We start from the raw sequence: 18,746 nt of genomic DNA on the forward strand, positions 1-18,746 counted from the left end.
AGAGTGATTCTGAAGCCACCAACCCCGCCCCGCAACATCTGAGCCGCCGGAAGTCGTAGTTTCTGAAGAGCCTCGAGTAAGGCGTCCGCCTCGGGCCCCGAGAGCCAGGGAACTGCAAATCCCGGCGGGCACAGCGCCCGAGCGCTTCCGGCTCGAACGTCCTGTCCCTTTCCCGGCCAACGGTAGAGGGGGCACGATGAAGCGGGAGGGTGGCGCTGCGGTTCCCGAGCGGCCACGGGCGGGTGAGTGTCCTAGTGGCGTGCCGGGCCTGGGGCTCGCGCCTGGGGCTCGCGCCTTGGGCCCGCGCGGAGGGGCGGAGGGCCGGCGTGTTGGTGTCTGGGGAATGGGTCGGGCCTGGGGGGCGGGGCTGAGACGCTCCGGGGTCTCCCCCGTCAGTCCGTCTGTCTGTCAGCTGGTCCGTCACTCACTCCCTTTCTCCATTCTCTCCTTTATTCATTCCTTCTTCCTGCGTTTACTGATCGCCGCCGGGTGCCCAGCAGTGTCGTAGGCGCGGGGAGACTGCGGAGAGCATGATCCCAGTTCTCCTAGCAGGGTTTGTCAACCTCGCCACTCTTGATACTTCGTGCCCATCATTCCCTGCTGTGCCTTGTAGGGTGTTGAGCAGTATCCCTGGTGTCCACCCACTAGATACCAGTAACGTCCCCCACCCCCGAGGTGACAACCAAAAATGTTTCCAGACATTTCCAAGCGTACCCCCTTTGAGAACGGGTGAACTAGAGAGGGGCGCGGGATTGACAATATCCAGACACAGTCATGGGGATTTGTAATAGGTGCTATGAAAAAAAGAAGCAAGGTATTGAGAAAGAGAGTACCGAATGCCTTGGGGAGGGGGCACCTACAGTGAGCATCCCATCCTGGAAAGTTGCTGGAAGAGCTTTTTGGGCAGAGGTAGCAAGATGTGCAAAGGCCCAGGGTGAGGAAGCTCAGCGTACACCAGCGGGTACTGGCAACGTCGTGAGAGGTGAATTGGTGAAGACACACCAGAGTGCAGGATGGGGATTGTATTGTGCTTACAAGGGAGGCTGTTGGAGGACTTAAGCACAGGAGAGAGGGCATCAGATCTAAGACTAGTAAAGAGCCTCTGGTTGTGAGTGGAGGATGGACTGCTGGCTTCAGTGGGGAAGTAGGAGAGTGAGGAGGCTGGCTTGTGTGCAGAGGAGTGTGGGTTGGGGCCCTCCTCTCCTAGTTCTCACTGGGTCTGGCTGCCCAGGCCTGGTTTGCTTGAGCCAGGTAAGGGTGGTCAGCTGCGGATGAGTCTGGGGTCCTGCTGGATCGCACCCTGCTCTAGGGGGGAGGGGTGCCATCCTACTTTGCTGTGTCCCTTGCTTAGAGCTCTATGCTGCCCAGCCTGTCAGCACACCCTTCTATCCCTCAGACCCCTCCCCACACTCACACAGGCGGGGCCTGCCCACCCCCTGGCCTTTGCCAACTATGTGGCCTCTCTCTTCCTCATTCCTTTTCTTGGGCCCCTCCCTTCCCACACCCCTTCCCCCGCTCCGTCATAAATTCCCATTTTCACTGCTCTGCGCATTCAAGTTACTCCATAGAAACCCCAGGCCCTGTGTCTCAAGGTGCCTGCATCCTATAGCAGTACTATCTTCAGGAAGCCAGAACCTCCCTCTGGGGGAGAGCAGGGAAAAGGGCAGTCTGGCTGAAAGAGACAGGCTGGGAAGGAGCGTAGGGCCTGGCCTGCAGTGGATGTGAACCTTAGCCAGTTGGCTGGACAAAGGAATGGACAGTTTGGGAAATGGAAGAAGATGGAGTTGAAGGGCCTGAGCCGCTTGGGAGGCTTCGGCAGCCCAGACATGGTAATTTGGCCGCTAGCTGGCATGGCTTGGGGAGGGGCTGGCTTACTTGCAAGGTGGAGCTCCTCAGTTTGCCTGCGGCAACAGAGGAAGCAGAAGGAACAGGGCTTTGGTCAGCCTTGGCCGTGACCCCTCGCTGGCTGTCTGTGTCCGGTGTGGCCTCTTGGCTTCCATTTTCAGTTTTCAGGGAGGAGCTGATGTCAGTGGAGCCTTCACTGTTAACTCACATGGCATCTCTCACAGTTCCTTCCAGACTTGGGTACATCCACTCCATTTAATAGGTGAGAAATCCGAGGACCTGGCAGGCAAATAACTTGCCCAGAGTCGCACACCTATTAAGTGGCAGAAGCAGAATTTGAACTCAGGTCTGAGTCTGGCACTTGTGGGTGGGCACCTAGGACTTAAGACCTCTGACTCAGACCCATGAAGATGGACCCACCAACCCCTCTCAACAGATGCCTTCAGTGTCCGCTGTACACTGGCTGTGGGGCAGAAGAGGTATGGTTGCTCCCCGGAGGAGTGTGGAGTCAGGTGGAGCAGGCGAAGTAGGAGGTGGGCATTGGGGGGGTGCTGACGTCACTGTGCACACCTGGCCCTTGGCCGCCGTAGGCAGAGGAAGGCGGGCTGTCTGGAAGCCTTTTGGAGGGGTGAACAATCCCAGGAGCACCTAGGGAGGGCACCCAGCGGGGAAGGAGCAGCCCAGCAGACACCAAGACTGGAGGAATGTGCCAGAGGGCTGGATCACGAGGGCTAGACGGAGGAGTGGGCTGGGCCAGACCTCTGCCCTCCATGCTCCCGGTCACCTCCAGACCCAGATCTGGCCCAGGGACTGTGTGCCCTTCCTGACTTCTACAGGGGAGCAAGAAGGAGGAAGCCCAGGAGACAGAAGCCACGCAGGGAGCGATGAGAAAACGGCCAAGGGAGCCTGGAGGTGCAGACTGGGCCCGGGCACTGCTGGCTACTTGGCTCTTGGGCGGAGGCCCAGGGCCTGTTTCCATGAGTTTAGATCCACTAATTTAGGGACATGCTTCCCAGTTCCGCCCCTGCAGTCGAAGCTAGGATGGGCACTGAAGTGGAGGGAAGGTGTGGACAGGAAAAAGTGGCCCTGCAGCCAGACACTGAGATAGGGGGAATGAATACCACCTGTTCCCAGAACATTCTCTCCCTGCTCTGGATCTGGCCAACCCCTTCCTCCAGGAAGCCCTCTGGATGTCCCCCAGGCTGGGCCAGGTTCCCACCTCATACATGGCCATCAGATGTGGGAAAAAAAGGATGGGGAGATGAGGCTGGCCCCAAGGGCACTGGGGAAGGGAAGCCATTCCCATTGCCAAGTGGGGGTTAAGGCCAGGCCACAGAGCAGGAGAGACTCCCTCCCTCTAGCACAGGGGGCCAGGGAGGCTGGAAAGGCTGGACCTGGACAGGAAAGGCCAGGAGGCTGGGTGGAGGGTGCAAGGGGGCAGAGCCCTTGGGAGGGGAGGTCACAGCAGGTGTCTAGGCAGGCAGCTTTGAAACCTCTGGGGAGTCCGGGCTGTGGATACCGAGGGAAGGATAGCAAGGTGAGGGCAAAGGTCTGGGCTGAGTGCTGGGAGGGAAGGGAGGCAGAGCAGACCTCAGATCAGGGCCTGCTGAGTGGGTTCCCAGCATCACACCCTTCCTGTTTGGGATGGAAAAGGCATATGAAGGGGACTCCAGGAAACAGCCAGGGGAAGTGTGTGTGGCTTTGCTATGGCAACCAGGCCTGTGTCTATAGGATTTGGCAGCCTGGCCTGGGCTTGGGCCTGGGGGCCCAGGGAAGGGCTTACTGGGGGGCTGTGCGGTCTGCAGGTGATGCCAGGGGCTGCACCTGGAGCTCCAGCCACAGTCCAGCCAGCTGGCCACCCACAGTGCCGTGGCAGGAAGGACCGAGGTTTCCTGAGCCAACCACGCTCCTCCCTGGGGCAGTCGGTGCCAAATGTGTGGCCTGATGACATTTATAGGGCAGTCCACCCCCTTGCTGGCTCAGCATGTGCTGTTCAGGGAACCCCATCACATCTGCTGCCTAGGGCTATCAGAGGAGCTGCCTTGAGGTGGGGCTTGGCCTCGTCTGGCTACCCCACTGCCCCCAGCTCTGGCATGGCCAGCCTAGGCCGCCGCTCCACTGGCTGCCAGCCACGGGACCATGCCTAACCCACACCCCCTCTGGGTACTTCCTAAGGAAAAGGGGGGTCATGTCCCACAATCCTGAGGGTGAGGCCCCAGAAGATCCCTTTGGGCTCCCTCCAGGGGACAGGCTGAGGAGGGGCCCCGATGGAGCTGGCCTGCCCTCCTGCGCAGGCTGCTCAGAGAAGGGGGCTGGTGAGGGGCTTTCCTGAAGAGGGGCTGTGGTGGAGAAGTGCAGGGGCTGGGGCGTTCTGGGCAGATCTCTGGTTCCTCATTGGGTGGTGAGTGCACCACAGGCCCCAGGAGCCCCTTAGACATGGATGTGGGTGGACAAAGACCCCTGGGTCTTGACCCTTGGCTCAGGCGAGGCAGGGGATGGGCTGCTCCTGCACGGACCCTAAGCATCCATAGGTCCCACTCTCCCATCAGCCATATCCAAGGTGGACAGCCCCATTTCCATCAGGACCTGGGGGCTTTTCTCTTTCTGGGATAGAATCCCTGAGTCCCTCCCCTGGGCTCTGCTGAGGCACCTGGGAACAGGAGGTGTGGGGACTTGGCAGGGAGTGGGGAAGGACTGAGGGGAAGCCCTTTCTCACCCTCCCCAACCCCAGGTCTCCCTAGTTGGCCCATCCCAAGGCTTTTCCCAGTTTGAGAGAGGCCAGGCTCTGGGTTAGGCTCTGGGTTGGCTGAGGATACTTGCTCTAGTTGACAACTTCCTGCCTGCCTAAGAGCCTCAGGCTGACTGTGGGGTGGGGAAGAGACCTCCTCCCCTGGGGGGCCAGGGCACACCCCCAGGAGGGCTGAGCCCAGCCTCTCTGTAGCCCCAGCCAGGGGAGTGCTGCATGTGCTGTTGCGTTTCTGGGGTTTTGGCCTCCAGAGCCAGAGGATACTGGGGAAGACTATTATTGCGAAATGCAGCCCCCAGGGACCAGCCTGAGGGCAGGCGGAGGGCATCTTGCTCAATTCCGAGATGCTCTGGATGCAATCTCTGGTTCTGGTTCCGGGTGGGAGGGGCGAGCAGGATCTTCCCCCCACCCCGCTGTCCAGGGCTGGGGCTGCACACCCTGTGAACCGGGAAATGGTTTCCTCCCTCCTTCCCTCACTCAGCTTGGTTCTCGGGGCCAGTCTTGTACGTCCCCTACCGGGTCCTATGTCATCACTGAGGGCCTGACCGCTATTGGCTGTCTGCAGACTTTTCGGCCTGATTTGCATTTTGCCCTGCGGGCCCTGCATGCCTTTCTGTTTACTTCACTTCAGAGTGCAGGACAGCCAGACGCCAGCTCTCCCAGGCTGCAGCAACAGGCACTTGGGCACCCGGCACCGAAGGGGGGTGGGCAGCGGGCTGGCTGAGGTCCTGGGGGAGCACCTGCTGTGGTCCTGGCCACCCGGACCATGGGTGCCGCTTGCTGAAACCAGCAGCTGGCTTCTTGGCCCTGGGAGCTTGCACTGGAAGGAGCAGATGAATTGTAAAATCCAGGTCAGTGTCAGCCAGTGGCCTCCCTGTGACACCTCCTACTTCCGCCCCCGTGGTGCTAAGGCTGGAGCCAACCCTGGGTTTCCCCAAAGGGCGGAGCTTTTCATGCTGATGCGACGAGTCTTGGAGCTCCCACTCTCCACTGTCTGGGCCTCACCTGGGCCTCACCACAGCCAGTGTCCTTACACCAAGCAGGGCAGCCCCCAAGACTTCCTGCTTAGCGTGCAGACTCACAGCCGGGCTGGAGGTGGGCCTCTGGACAAGCCCCTTTCACCCCTCTGCCTGAGGGCCTGGTGCTGCCCACTCTCAGGAGCCCTTGTCTCTCCCCTGAGAGGACAAGCCACCAGAGAGCCTGGGCTGGGGCAGGCAGCCAAGCCCCTTGAGTCACAGCAGGGAGAGTGGTGGGCAGGACCGGGGGGCTTTGGCCAAGCTCTCAGGATCCCCTATCTAGCCAGACCCATAGGGGCTCAGAGCCCTGTGGGGGTGGTGCCTCATGGCAATGCCAACTGCAGGGGCCAAGAGCCACTCTGTCAATGCCTGAGCCTCAAAGTTTGGGAGGGTGGCGTGCAGGTGGCATTTGAAGGGGTGGGCAGCTTGGGAGCACAGTGCAGAGGGCGGGGTATGCTTGAGAGCCTACCCCCTCCCTGCAGACCTGCAGGCCGGGTTGGGGGACCATTGGGTGGGCCCCACGTCACACTGCTTGGCCATGGGGGGGTGGGGCATGGATGTCACTAGATGGTCCAGGTCAGGAGAACCTGGTGTGGAAGGTGCCAGAACCAGCCGGACTGTACAGTTGCTCTCTGCTGGACTCACAGTAGGGGGCAGAGACCATCTCCCGCCTTCTCCCACAGTGTGGGGAGCTTAACAGCCCTTCCCCCCTGGAGCCTCACAGTCCTGCAGAACTCCAGACCACAGCGTGGGCCCCTGCCTGCCACGCGGCCCCAGGAGCAAGATGAGCCTGACCTCCTAGAGCAGTTCCTGATGCTGGTCTAATGGCTGGGCCAGGCTCCAGGCAATGAGCCCACAGTCCAGGGGATGCTGCTGGGGGTGTCCTGAGGTGGAGAACTCAAGTGGGCCTGTTGACAGCAGTCCTGAGCGTGTGGCCTTCCTCCCCGTGGGGAGCTTGGCTTCAAGCCGCTGGTCTCGTGGCTCTCAACACAGCTGACTGCTGCAGGGGGAGACTGTGCTCCTGGCTACAGACTGTTGAGGGTCCTGACATGGGGAAGACCGCTCCCAGGGGGTGCCTGCTGATAAGCCCACCACAGGGTGGGCGCTGTCTTGGGAATGGAGCAGCTCTCCCTGGGGTCCCATCCTAGTGTGAGCTGCTGACTGGGTCTCCTTTTCTTTCTAATCTCTTCCTACTCTGTGGGTACACCTGGGCCTGGCTAGCTCTCTCAGGGCCCATCTAGCTCCTCTCTTCTTGGGTGGGAGTCACCAGAGACCTGGGATGATTCCCACTGTGCCTTCTCCCTGCCACCCCAGCCCTTGAGACTGGGTCACACTGGGGCACCCTTTGTTCCTGGAGTGGGTGACCTGCACAAGGTCAAGAGTCGGAGCTCTTCGCTCCTCCCCCGCCCGAAGGGGCTTTCTGCATGTGATGAGGCTGGTGAGGGGCTGGGCTCCAGGTACATCCCCCACAGGTTCTCTGCAGGCATGGCCAGCATCCCCGACATCCTGCAGACCAGGCGGCTTCGGCCTGACCACACCTGCCCTGGAAGGAAACAGGCCTGTGGCTTTGTCCTGCTGTGTATACCCAGCCTTGGCCACAGGGACATTCAGACCTCGGACCCAGAGGAGCAGACAGAGCAGGGGTGAGGGGCTCTCCAGCTCTGGGGTGGAGCTGGTGGGCTTTTCCAAAGTGTTAAGCCTTAAAGCAAGGTAGAACTGAATGTCAGCTGCCTGCTTGCACCCAGGGTCTCCTCCTTTCCTCTGGCCTGTGCACACCTGGGACGGGAGGGAGGGGAAGGGACTTTGCCCGCATGGACCTGCCCTTGTTGGGATCGGTGGTGGAGAGAGACTGAAGCGTGCCCTGTGGTGGACTGGCCAGAGGGGGCCTGCCTCTGTGGAGCGGCCCCACCAACCGACAGGGGCTTGGCCACCATCTCCAAAGCCCTTCATTTGTGCTCCACCCATAGGGGACGCTGCCCGAGGACCTTAGATGCCTCTCTAGAGCATGAGCTCGGGCAAGAGCGCCCGCTACAACCGCTTCTCCGGGGGGCCTAGCAACCTTCCTACCCCAGACGCCGCCACCGGGGTAAGGGGGACAGACACCCTCGGGGAAGGGTCTGCCTCTGTGCACACCCCACATACCCAAGGCCCCAGAAGAGCTTCCAGAGCAGTCCTCTCCCTACCTGGAGGTCCCTTGGGTGGGCCATGCCGTGTGTGTGGTTGGCATGTCCGAGTATATGCACGCATGTGGACTCGTTAGTGGGAAAGCATGTCAGCTCATGTCCGTGTGTATCCACATCCTCGCTGGGGTCAAGGCCAAGTCTCATCTGTTCTCTCTCCAGACCAGAATGGAAACGACCTTTGGGCCCGCCTTTTCGGCTGTCACCACCATCACAAAAGGTGAGCCTGTGAGCCCAGGCCAGCGTGGGCTGGGCAGGAGTCCCCCATCCTGCTCCCTCCTGTTCCACTGCCGCATCCTCCTCCCACACCCCCACATCCTCCTGCACCTGCCTCCTGGGGCCTCGCCTGCCGCATCTCTGGGGTGGGCTGCCCGACTTCTCCGGCACCACTTTGCACACCTGTCCTTTATCAAGTGACCCCTGACTCATCCCACCCAGGCTTCTAGCAGGCTCTGAAAGGTCAGGACTGGGGACAGGCTGGGCATGGGGAGGTGATAAGAAGTACTCACAGGATCCTTTCCCGACTCTGGTCCCATGGTTGAGCCCTCAGCACTGTGTTTTCTGGGAGGCGGTGAGGAACTAGACCATGAGGGCACAGCCTCCTTCCCGAAGACATGAGGGCATTGTGCCACTCCTGTCAGGACTGGTGCTTCTGGGGAGCAGTGTGTGTTCTTCTGCCTTTTCAGGACTCTGCTCCTCGTAGGAGAACACCAGCTGCTAATTAGTTTTTAATTGCTTTTCCACGGTATCTTCTGGATACACTTTTCGGTGGGGTCACCAGGCCACCATGGACATCTGCTCACACAGGCTCCTTTTTACTGCTGGGTGACCCCCTCGGGGGCTGGGAAAGAGCCCTCTTTTTTTCTTAGATGTTCTTTTCTGAGGAAAAAGCAAATATACATACCCCCTAATTGCATCACCCGAGTAATTGTTCTTTAATTTCTTATCTACCGTTAAAAACCATGTAGCACTCTGTCGTGTCAGTCAAAAGCTCCCGGGCAGAGTAATGGGGGCCTGTCTCGCCCGTGGCCAACCCAGCAACTCCCTCAGTGTCAGGGATGGTCAGAGCCAGTGACCAGGCATGAACAGTTGCCTCGCCCAGCCCTTCTCATTATAGACAGAGAAACTGAGGCCCAGTCACAGGGCAGCCATTTGAAGCCTGGATCATGAACCAGGCCTTTGGGGCTGGTTGTTGTGACATCTGGCCCTGGCTGGGGCCTGAGACCAGTGTTGGCCATTGTAGGCCTCTGGCTACTGCCTTCAGGGCCTGTGAGGCTGGCTCCTGTTCCCACGTGGACCCCTGACCAGTGCCTTCTCTGGGCAGCCGGGGTGATGTGCAGGAGGACGAGGGCCATGCCTTCAGCAGCCTTCCCTGTAGGAGGCCAAGTGGGCCTGCGGCAGATTCTGGCCGCACCAGGGGAGGAGGTGGGCAGAGAGGAGACATAGACCACCAGGCTGCCATCCTGGCCCCACCACGTACCAGCTGAGGGGCCTCAGACCTCTCTGCCTGTGGGTGGCAGGGCTGGGGCTGGGAGCTTCTGGGCTTAGCGCTGGGACTGTCCAGGGCAGGCTGAGCCCTGCGGGTGAGCTGCAGGCACTGGTTAGACCTGGGGAGGCAACCACAACCCCCAGCCCAGCCTCCGCCCCTGCCTGGCCCATCTGTGAAGGAGCCCACTGCCTGCCACGGTGGTCAGGCCTCCCCGCACGGCCCTGCTCACAGCATCTCAGCCCTCTTTTCTTCGCAGCCGATGGGACCAGCACATACAAACAGCACCGCAGGACGCCCTCTTCCTCCAGCTCCCTCGCCTATTCCCCGCGGGATGAGGAGGACAGCATGGTAGGTCTGCGCCTCGCTTCCCCCTCCCCACCCCTCCAGATCCTGCCTCCCACCATGCCCTCCCTCCAGGTGCCCAGGGCCCAGGAGCTGAAGGTGGAGGCTCAGCCGCAAGCTCAGGTCTGAGGGTGAAGCGAGCTGGTGTCGAGCCCAGCATGTGCGACACCCTGAGGCCTAAGCACCCATGGCTGGGTTTCCAGAGAGAGGCACTGGTGAGGGTGGCTGAGCCAGAGGGTGTGGTGCCTGCAGGCTGAAAAGAGGCAAGTTTGGCTCCATCTTGTGGGGGTGGGAGCCACAGAAGTTTCATTCGGGAGGGTAACAAGGTCAGATCCCCATATATTTTTTTAAATTTATTTTTGGCTGCGTTGGGTTTTCATTGCTGCAGGTGGGCTTTAGTTGTGGCGAGTGGGGGCTACTCTTCTTTGCGGTGCACAGGCTTCTCATTGCGGTGGCTTCTCTTGTTGTGGAGCACGGGCTCTAGGGCGTGCAGGCTTCAGTAGTTGTGGCTCACGGCTCTAGGGTGCAGGCTCAGTAGTTGTGGCACATGGGCTTAGTTGCTCCACGGCATGTGGGATCTTCCCGGACCAGGGCTCAAACCTGTGTCCCCTGCATTGGCAGGCAGATTCTTAACCACTGCGCCACCAGGGAGGTTCCCATATCCCCATTTTTAAAGCTTCCTCTGTTGCTGAGCAGAGGATGAATGGGTGGGTTGCCGGGTAAAGGCAGAGGCCCCAAGTCTGGGGTTCCTAACGAGGGAGACAGGGTTCAGCAGGTGGGGAAAGATGGACAGGCCTAGGCTGGGGTCAGTGAGGAAGGGCTTCGGGTCAGAGTTGGAGCTGGCTGTCAGTGCCCAGGCCATGTGGCCAGGGTCACAGTGGCCATTCCTTGTTTGTCGGTCCTCGCCCAGCTCTGGGACTGCTGCAGGAAGCGAAGGCTGGCCCAGCTGATGGGGGTGGGACACGAGCACCCTCCCACTGTCACTCACCTCTCCTGTGCCTGCTTTCTGCTTTCCCTCAGAGCCCCCGACGGCCCCCGGCCAGTGCTCCAGCCCTTCTAGCCTCCCAGCACTGAAGGCTTCTCCTCATGCTGGGCAGCCAGGCCTTTGTTTCCTATTTAATAGAGAGAAAAAAAGTTTTTTTTGTTTTTTTTTTTTGTGGTACGCGGGCCTCTCACTGTTGTGGCCTCTCCTGTTGCGGAGCACAGGCTCTGGACGCGCAGGCTCAGCGGCCATGGCTCACAGGCCCAGCCGCTCCACAGCATGTGGGGTCTTCCCGGACCAGGGCATGAACCTGCATCCCCTGCATCGGCAGGCGGACTCTCAACCACTGTGCCACCAGGGAAGCCTAAAAAGTATTTTTAATTATTCAGACAAACACATTTGTGTGCCCAGCACTGCACTAGGCCCTCCCTAAGCACGAGCTCCCCCTCCCTTGGGCTCTGCCTGCCTCGGTCTCCGGGACCTGTGACCTGCCCACGGAATGAGGCTGGGAAAAGAAGGCTTGCCTGCCCAGCTGGGCCTTGAAGGAAGTGAATTCCCCATGCCTATGGTTTCTGGAATCCTTGGGTTTTGGTGGCTCTAAGGAGGTAGGTGTGTGCTGTGAGGGCCCTGAGTCGCAGCCACCTGGGCACCATCTCTGTTGGATGTTTGGCCCCCACAGGCTGCCCCCTCTGTTTGCCCTGGGGAGCCGGGTCTTCCCCCAGGCCCTATACTTTAGGGCCAGCTACCCTGCCCCCAGCCCAGGCCTGGCAGCCACAGACCCTTCACTCAGGAGGAATGGGAGCCCTGCAAGGGGCAGGCGGGCAGGGGGATAGGGGGCTTGGGGGGCAGGGGAGAACAGAGCCAGGCCAGGTCCCGTATGCTTAGCCCAGATCCTATCTGGACCTGCTCTCACCCTCTGGTTTCCATCGCTGCCCTGGGGATAATTTGACTCACTTTTTCTGATTTCCCCTCTTGTTCCTCATGTGGCGTTTCCATGCAAACATGCCACTTGAGATGCTGTGATGGGAGGTGGGCGCTGCCCTGGTGAGGGAGGTCCCTGTCTGCGGGCATGCTGGGGACACTGATTTCTGCTGCACCCACTCGGGGAAGCCGGGCCCTGGAACTGCTCGGCCAGCCTCCCTCTGCCCGCGGTGGGTCCCACACCCCGGGCTGGCGGGGAGGGGATCATTCCAACAGTCCCCACACCCACAGAGGCTTAGACAGAGGCAGCCAGGTCCCAGAGTGGCTGGGACCTAGAGGGAACAGGTGGGCTGGGGGTGGTGGCAGGAGGTTTATGGCTCATGAATGAAGCTTCAGGGCAGGAGGGGAAGAGCATGGGGAGCGATTGCTCTTGGAGTATCTCTTCTGGAGAGTTCCAAGCCCAGAGGGGAGGAAGGGACAGTACCCCTTGCCCTGGCACTCCCCCAGATCCGTGTTTCTGGTGGCTCAGGCAGAGATGAGTACCCATGGCCCCCCTCCTGCTCTCAGAAGCTTGGCTGGGGTTTGGTGGGGGTATCCCCGCCTCCTCACAGGGATCCTCACTGGCCTGGGCTAGCATCCCCGGCCAGGACGGCCAGGCGGGTGGCTGAGCCCGGCGGGCACCTGAAGCCCTGCAGCTTCCCATGGCCAGCCTTCCACCCCCTTCCTTCCAGCAGTCTGGGGGCCATGGCCACCCCCGCCGCGGGATTGGCTGGTGGAGGTGTCCCCTTTGTGGCCTACATTCCCTCACGGGAAGCAGGAAGCAAGCTGAGCGTGTCCTCGTAGAATTGAATAGCAGGAAGTCTCTCCATTTACACAAAGAAAGTTGGCAGATTTGAGCAGGCGTCCCAACCACAGGGCCAGGACTGCCAGGCAGGCGGGGCCTGGGCGTCACACCGGCTCCCCGCGCACACGGGCTGTGGGCTAAGTGGGCGCCCACTGGGACGGGGTTCCAAGCCCGGCCCTCCAGCCAGCTGACGGCCGCCTGTCTCCCCGCAGCCCCCCATCAGCACCCCACGCCGCTCTGACTCGGCCATCTCCGTCCGCTCCCTGCACTCGGAGTCCAGCATGTCCCTGCGCTCCACGTTCTCGCTGCCCGAGGAGGAGGAGGAGCCGGTAGGTGTGGCCGGGAAGGCTCGGTGCAGACTCCAAGGGACCCTCCCCATCCTGGGGCAGTGGGGGCACCTTCCCCTCAGACCCTGATCGGGGCCCCTGATCTGCACGGGTCCATGTCAGGGACGTGGGGGGCTGGGCTGGGTCCCCCAGTCACGTTCTTCTCACTCCCCACCCCAGGGGCTGCCCAGGCATCAGCTTTGGGAATGAAAGGCTGGTCCCATGTGGGGCCCTTTCTAGTCTCTGTCCCAGGGAGAGGGTAGGTGTCATGGGGTGAGGGCATGGCTGGAGGGATCCTTCCTGCTCAGGTCTGCTGGAGCTCAGGCCCAGCCCTAGGCTTCAGCGGACTCCTCCTCTCAGGACACACCCTGGCCGAGGTGCTTCCACCCCAAGAGGGCAGGCCAGGCCCTCAGGGGAAGGGGCTGGGTGCCCTGGATACCCGCACCCATGTCTGCAGTCCCAGGCCCCACCCTCACCCAGCCCTGCCTGTTCTAGGAGCCGCTGGTGTTTGCCGAGCAGCCCTCGGTGAAGCTTTGCTGCCAGCTCTGCTGCAGTGTGTTCAAGGACCCTGTGATCACCACGTGTGGGGTGAGGCTGCTCCTCCCCGACCTGTGCATCACCATGAGGCCCCTTTCATGGGGAGCCTTGGCCTCGCTCACAGGCCTGGTCTGGCCGCCCAGCAGGTGCCCTTTGCAGTGGGCACGGGGTGGGGGCAGCTCTGCAGCCACACCCCAATCCGCCTGTTTTCTCCACAGCACACCTTCTGTCGAAGATGCGCCTTGAAGTCAGGTAAGGCCCTCTCAGCCTAGGCTCGGCCACCTTTATTCCTCAGCGGTGGGGAGGTCCCTCCTGGGAGGTCCAGCCTGGGCCCAGCACTGATGGAGACCCTGGCTGCACAGCCACTTCTCCCTAGTCCTCCTGCGGCAGTGGTTCCTGGGTGACTGCTCGGGCCAGGTTCAGGCCAGGCTCAAGACCTTGACTAGCACGACAGCTTAGAGCCCGCCCCACGGTGGGTGTGGGTGGGCCTTCTGGGCACAGCACCCACTCTCTTGGACGCTGCCCCTGCTGTCAAGGCTGCTGGCCTCACCGTCTCAGGCCTTAGTGCTGGCCCAGGACTGGCCCTCACCATGCTCTGTCCCCAGCTCTCTTGGCCCTGCCCCAGACTCTCGGGTCAACTGAGAGGCCTCTGCCACCACCTGCTCACCCAGTGGTCATTCTTGGTGGCCCAGCCGTGCACCCTTTCCTGTTCCGGGCGCCCCAGAGGGGAAGATAGACGGGTGGATTAGGCCCCTGACAGAGGCTCAGCCCACCCAGCTGGGGGAGCGTGTTACAGGCCTGCCGCCCACCAGGGAATGGTCTCCCCAGAGCAGCCTGGCCACAGTGCCCAGGGCAGGGCTGCCATGGGAGATGGTGGCCAGGTGGGCTGTGGGGTCAGCATGCCCTCCCCCCCAGAGAAGTGTCCCGTGGACAATGCCAAGCTGACGGTGGTGGTGAACAACATCGCGGTGGCTGAGCAGATTGGCGAGCTCTTCATCCACTGCAGGCACGGTTGTCGGGCAGTGGGGGGCGGGAAGCCCACTGTCTTTGAGGTGGACCCCCGAGGGTGTCCCTTCACCATCAAGCTCAGCGCCCGGAAGTAAGTGCCCCCCTCCATCCCCAGTCCCCACCCCCCAGGGGTACTGAGAACCGGTGCCCCTGGGGACTCAGCCCCCCGCCCCACGTCCCACCTCCCCCAGGGACCACGAGGGCAGCTGTGACTACAGGCCTGTGCGGTGCCCCAACAACCCCAGCTGCCCGCCCCTTCTCAAGATGAACTTGGAGGCACATCTCAAGGAGTGCGAGCACATCAAGTGTCCCCACTCCAAGTACGGGTGAGTGGGCGGGGGTGGGCGCACGGGGCTGCCCCGGGGTGGGGGTGGGTGGACCCGAGGTGGGGAGTGGGCCTGGGCTGGCATTCACGGTCCCTCCTTCAGCAAACCTTGGTTGAGATCCGCCTGTCTGCCGGGCTCTGGGGAGACGACCTTAGCGGGAACCACATCATCGTCTGTGTAATTACAAACTGAGGTACAGGTGCTGAGGAGACCTGCGCACCATGGGAACATGGGGGACGGAGCGGTCAGGGAGCTGCGGGTGGTTGGGGAAGGCACGAGCTGACAACGAATGCATGCGTGGGCACGAGCCAGGCAAAGACCTGGGTGAGGGCTTCCGGCAGCTGGCAGAGTTGAGAGCAGAGGGGAGTTGGGGGTGGGAGAAGCAGCAGCTGGCTCTTAGGGTGGAAGCTGGTGAGGTGGTGGAGGAGCCCTTGAAGAGCTCTGAGCAGGAGTGAAGTGACTGGATTGCTGCGTAGAAGCAGGATGGGTAGGTGGGTTGGTGGGCATGCAGGTATGCAGAGGATGGTGGCCCATTGGGGCTGCAGTGGGCACAGAAGTGGGATTTGAGAGAGATTCTTGGGGTTGGGGAGGCAAAGGAAAGGGCCCAACTGGGCAGGCAGTTGAGCAGGTGGGCAGGGCAGCTGTCCTGTCCCTCCAGGTGCACGTTCATTGGAAACCAGGACACGTATGAGACGCACTTGGAGACCTGCCGCTTCGAGGGCCTGAAGGAGTTCCTGCAGCAGACGGATGACCGCTTCCACGAGATGCATGTGGCGCTGGCCCAGAAGGACCAGGAGATCGCCTTCCTGCGTTCCATGCTGGGCAAGCTCTCAGAGAAGATTGACCAGCTGGAGAAGAGTCTGGAGCTCAAGTTCGGTGAGAGCCTGGCCCAGAGGTGGCAGGGGTGCACCCCTCCTCCTGGTTCCTGACACCCTTCTCCTGGTCCCTGCTACACAGATGTCCTGGATGAAAACCAGAGCAAGCTCAGCGAGGACCTCATGGAGTTCCGGAGGGACGCGTCCATGTTGAATGTGAGCGGGCAGGGGCCAGATGCAGGGAGGTGGGGTGGGGTGGGGGACACAAGACCATCTCTCAACTTGGGTCCCAGCAGGAGGCTTGTTCCCACTTATGATTAGGTGTCTGTGCTGGGAGGGCTGTTGCTGCATCTGCCCTGCCCTGGCAGAGCTCGGGCCTGGGGCCATGGAGGGCTGTGGAGCCCTGCCCACCCCACCCTCTGCTCTACTCTTGGCCTCACAGGACGAGCTGTCCCACATCAATGCACGGCTGAACATGGGCATCCTAGGATGTGAGTATGGGCCCACTGCCGCTCCCGCTGCCATCCCCGAAGCCCCCTCCAGTTCTCCCATCACCAGTTCCCCCATCTCTCTGCAGCCTACGATCCGCAGCAGATCTTCAAGTGCAAAGGAACTTTTGTGGGTCACCAGGGCCCCGTCTGGTGTCTCTGCGTCTACTCAATGGGGGACCTGCTCTTCAGCGGCTCCTCTGACAAGACCATCAAGGTGGGTAGGGTCCTGCCTAGGGGCTTGGCAGCCTGGTGGGGCAGGGGTGGGCATTGCACACCAGCCTCTGCTGGCTCCAGGCCTGCCCATGGATGGGGCTTTCTCCCCTCCCCCCATGCTCACGTCATTCCTGCCATGGTGCCCCCTGCCACCTGGCTGACCCTGCTGGGACCTGCCCTGATCCTGGTCTCTGCAGGTGTGGGACACGTGTACCACCTACAAGTGCCAGAAGACGCTGGAGGGTCATGATGGCATTGTGCTGGCACTCTGCATCCAGGGGTGAGTGCAGGCACACGTGTGTCCACAGGCCACAGGGCCCATGTGGAGCCGGGGATGGGAGGTCCTGTGGACTGTGAGCTTGAGTCCGTGGCTGCACATGTCCTAGAGTGGCTCTGTCTGCTCCTCCTGGGAGACGCCCTCGACCCTGAGCAGGGCTGAATCATAGGTGGCAGCATGTGGGCCTTCCATCTCTGAAGCTGTACATTCACAGAGCAGAGCCTTGGCCCTGGAGAGCCTCAGGCAGCCAGAGCCCGGGGCACAGCACCACAGAGAAGCCTGCCTGGCCACCCCCTCACTCCCAGGGTGCCCCTTCTAGACCTTCCCTCCTGTCTTGTGTCATGAAGCTTCGTGTTGTGGGCGTGAGTGTGTGAGTGTGTGTGTATGAGAGAGAGATGCTGGCTCACAGGAAGCAACAGCTTGACTGCCAGCAACACTAACAGGGGTAATTACCTCCCAGCTCAGCTGTCAGATGCTTGCCAGGCAGGCATGGGGCTGGGCCTCCACTTCCAAGGTCCCCTCACTGAGACAGGAAAACCGAGGCTGGGCTCAGCAGTGATCCTGGCAATGGCCCAGGCTGCAGATTCCCAGTGGCCAGTGCTCCCCCAGCCTGGCCAGGGCATTGTTAGCGAGGGTACTGGCTTCTCACACCCTGACACCTTGGCTTTGCTTCTCCAGGTGCAAGCTCTACAGCGGCTCAGCCGACTGCACCATCATCGTGAGTGGGGCTGGTGGGTGGGCTGGGACCCCCAGGCTCCCTGTGCCACTGGAGCCTGGGCTCAGCCAGGGCCTAAGGCTTCCCTTCCTCCCTCCCGCCAGGTTTGGGACATCCAAAACCTGCAGAAGGTGAACACGATCCGGGCCCACGACAACCCAGTGTGCACGCTGGTCTCCTCACACAACATGCTCTTCAGCGGCTCCCTGAAGGCCATCAAGGTCAGGCAAGGTGGTGTATGTGTGTACGGGGTGGCAGGGTGCCGGTGCCTGCCCCCCAGGCCTGTGCTCATGGCCTCTCCCACAGGTGTGGGACATTGTGGGCACCGAGCTGAAGCTGAAGAAGGAGCTCACCGGCCTCAACCACTGGGTACGGGCCCTGGTGGCCGCCCAGAGCTACCTGTACAGCGGCTCCTACCAGACAATCAAGGTGCACCCTCCCTATGCCAGCTCCATCTGCCCTGCCCCCACACTGCCGGCGTGGGGAGACCCTCACATGCACCCTGGGTGGTGGGTGGGCTGCTGAGAGGCCCAGGGGATGAGGCACCTGGCCTGGGACCAAGTGGCACGCACTTGCCCATAGATCTGGGACATCCGGACCCTCGACTGCATCCACGTCCTACAGACATCTGGCGGCAGCGTCTACTCTATTGCCGTGACGAATCACCACATTGTCTGTGGCACCTATGAGAACCTCATCCACGTAAGAGTGGATGCCAAGGGGCAGGGTCTGACTCTGGGCCCGTCTTCCCCATCTGTGTCTCTGACCTGCCTGTGCCGCCCCCTCAGGTGTGGGACATTGAGTCTAAGGAGCAGGTGCGGACCCTGACAGGACACGTTGGCACTGTGTATGCCCTGGCGGTCATCTCAACGCCAGACCAGACCAAAGTCTTCAGCGCATCCTATGACCGGTCTCTCAGGGTGCGAGCTGGCCTACCGACGGTGGGAGGCTCAGGGCGGGTGCCAGGCCTGGGCAGTCCTCATGTCCCATGTGCCCCCAGGTCTGGAGTATGGACAACATGATCTGCACGCAGACTCTGCTGCGTCACCAGGGCAGTGTGACTGCGCTGGCTGTGTCCCGGGGCCGGCTCTTCTCAGGAGCTGTGGACAGCACCGTGAAGGTCAGTGCCTTGGCTCAGGCCATCCAAAGGGGCTGCATGGGGGGAGCGGGGGCGAGGGAGTTGGGATCTAGCTGCCCTGGGCAGTGGGCAGTGAAGGGCAGGTATGGACGGCAGCTAGCTCTGGGGCTGGATGGCCAAAGGGGCACCTGAAACAGAGCCTTTCCCCTGCAGGTGTGGACTTGCTAACAGAATCCAGGCCAGGTCTTGGCTTCCTCTGGGCCTGACCTAGGCCTGTCCAAGTCTGGCGAGCCACAGGGCTGGTCTTGGGGTCTCTGCCTGCCCCATGGGAACAGGCAGGCAGACTCAGCCAGGCAGACGGTGCCCTCCCTGCCCTGCGCCCAGTGAGCCTCCCTCTGCTTGGCCTTGTCATCGTCACTGCCAGGACAGTGCCCAGCCCGTCTGGGTGCCAGGTACGACGCTCACCAGGGCCACCCTCCATCCCCACTCCAGATGGACTGTGGGCCTTTTTACTCACCTTTTCTACTGTTTTTAGACTGTATATAAATTTGATTACTTCCTGATTGAAATAAAAGCTGCACAGACTGTGGCTTTG

The 18,746-nt window shown here is 61.4% G+C and overlaps 1 protein-coding gene across 7 annotated transcripts; it reads left to right on the forward strand.

Moving 5' to 3' along the window:
- Positions 1-40: 40 nt before the first annotated feature.
- Positions 41-18,740, forward strand: TRAF7 (TNF receptor associated factor 7). Of its 7 annotated transcripts, none has more exons than XM_059037543.2 (21): positions 41-242; positions 7,575-7,693; positions 7,950-8,007; positions 9,533-9,624; positions 12,578-12,694; positions 13,187-13,279; positions 13,447-13,480; positions 14,144-14,327; positions 14,428-14,562; positions 15,221-15,438; positions 15,520-15,593; positions 15,820-15,868; positions 15,955-16,082; positions 16,279-16,361; positions 17,037-17,076; positions 17,178-17,294; positions 17,380-17,502; positions 17,656-17,775; positions 17,862-17,993; positions 18,074-18,193; positions 18,365-18,740. In XM_059037543.2, the coding sequence occupies exons 2-21, from the start codon at positions 7,613-7,615 to the stop codon at positions 18,377-18,379; spliced, it is 2,013 nt and encodes a 670-aa protein (XP_058893526.1). In that variant the 5' UTR covers positions 41-242; positions 7,575-7,612; the 3' UTR covers positions 18,380-18,740. The 7 variants fall into 7 exon arrangements, with proteins under 7 accessions (XP_058893526.1, XP_058893530.1, XP_066869097.1 ...); XM_059037547.2 differs by having other exon boundaries at positions 57-242; positions 14,428-14,556; XM_067012994.1 differs by lacking the exon at positions 41-242 and adding an exon at positions 7,091-7,250.
- Positions 18,741-18,746: the final 6 nt, after the last annotated feature.

Source organism: Kogia breviceps, chromosome 14, assembly GCF_026419965.1.
Source record: "Kogia breviceps isolate mKogBre1 chromosome 14, mKogBre1 haplotype 1, whole genome shotgun sequence".
In the NCBI taxonomy this organism is placed as follows: Eukaryota; Metazoa; Chordata; class Mammalia; order Artiodactyla; family Physeteridae; genus Kogia; species Kogia breviceps.

What these genes read in the sequence shown, in the direction of transcription:
- TRAF7 (XM_059037543.2), top strand. Translation starts at nt 7,613, where the DNA reads ATGAGCTCGGGCAAGAGCGCCCGCTACAACCGCTTCTCCGGGGGGCCT. An exon ending in GAACATGGGCATCCTAGGAT is followed by an intron (nt 15,869 to 15,954) that starts GTGAGTATGGGC and finishes ATCTCTCTGCAG; the next exon opens with CCTACGATCCGCAGCAGATC. An exon ending in CTGGCACTCTGCATCCAGGG is followed by an intron (nt 16,362 to 17,036) that starts GTGAGTGCAGGC and finishes TTGCTTCTCCAG; the next exon opens with GTGCAAGCTCTACAGCGGCT.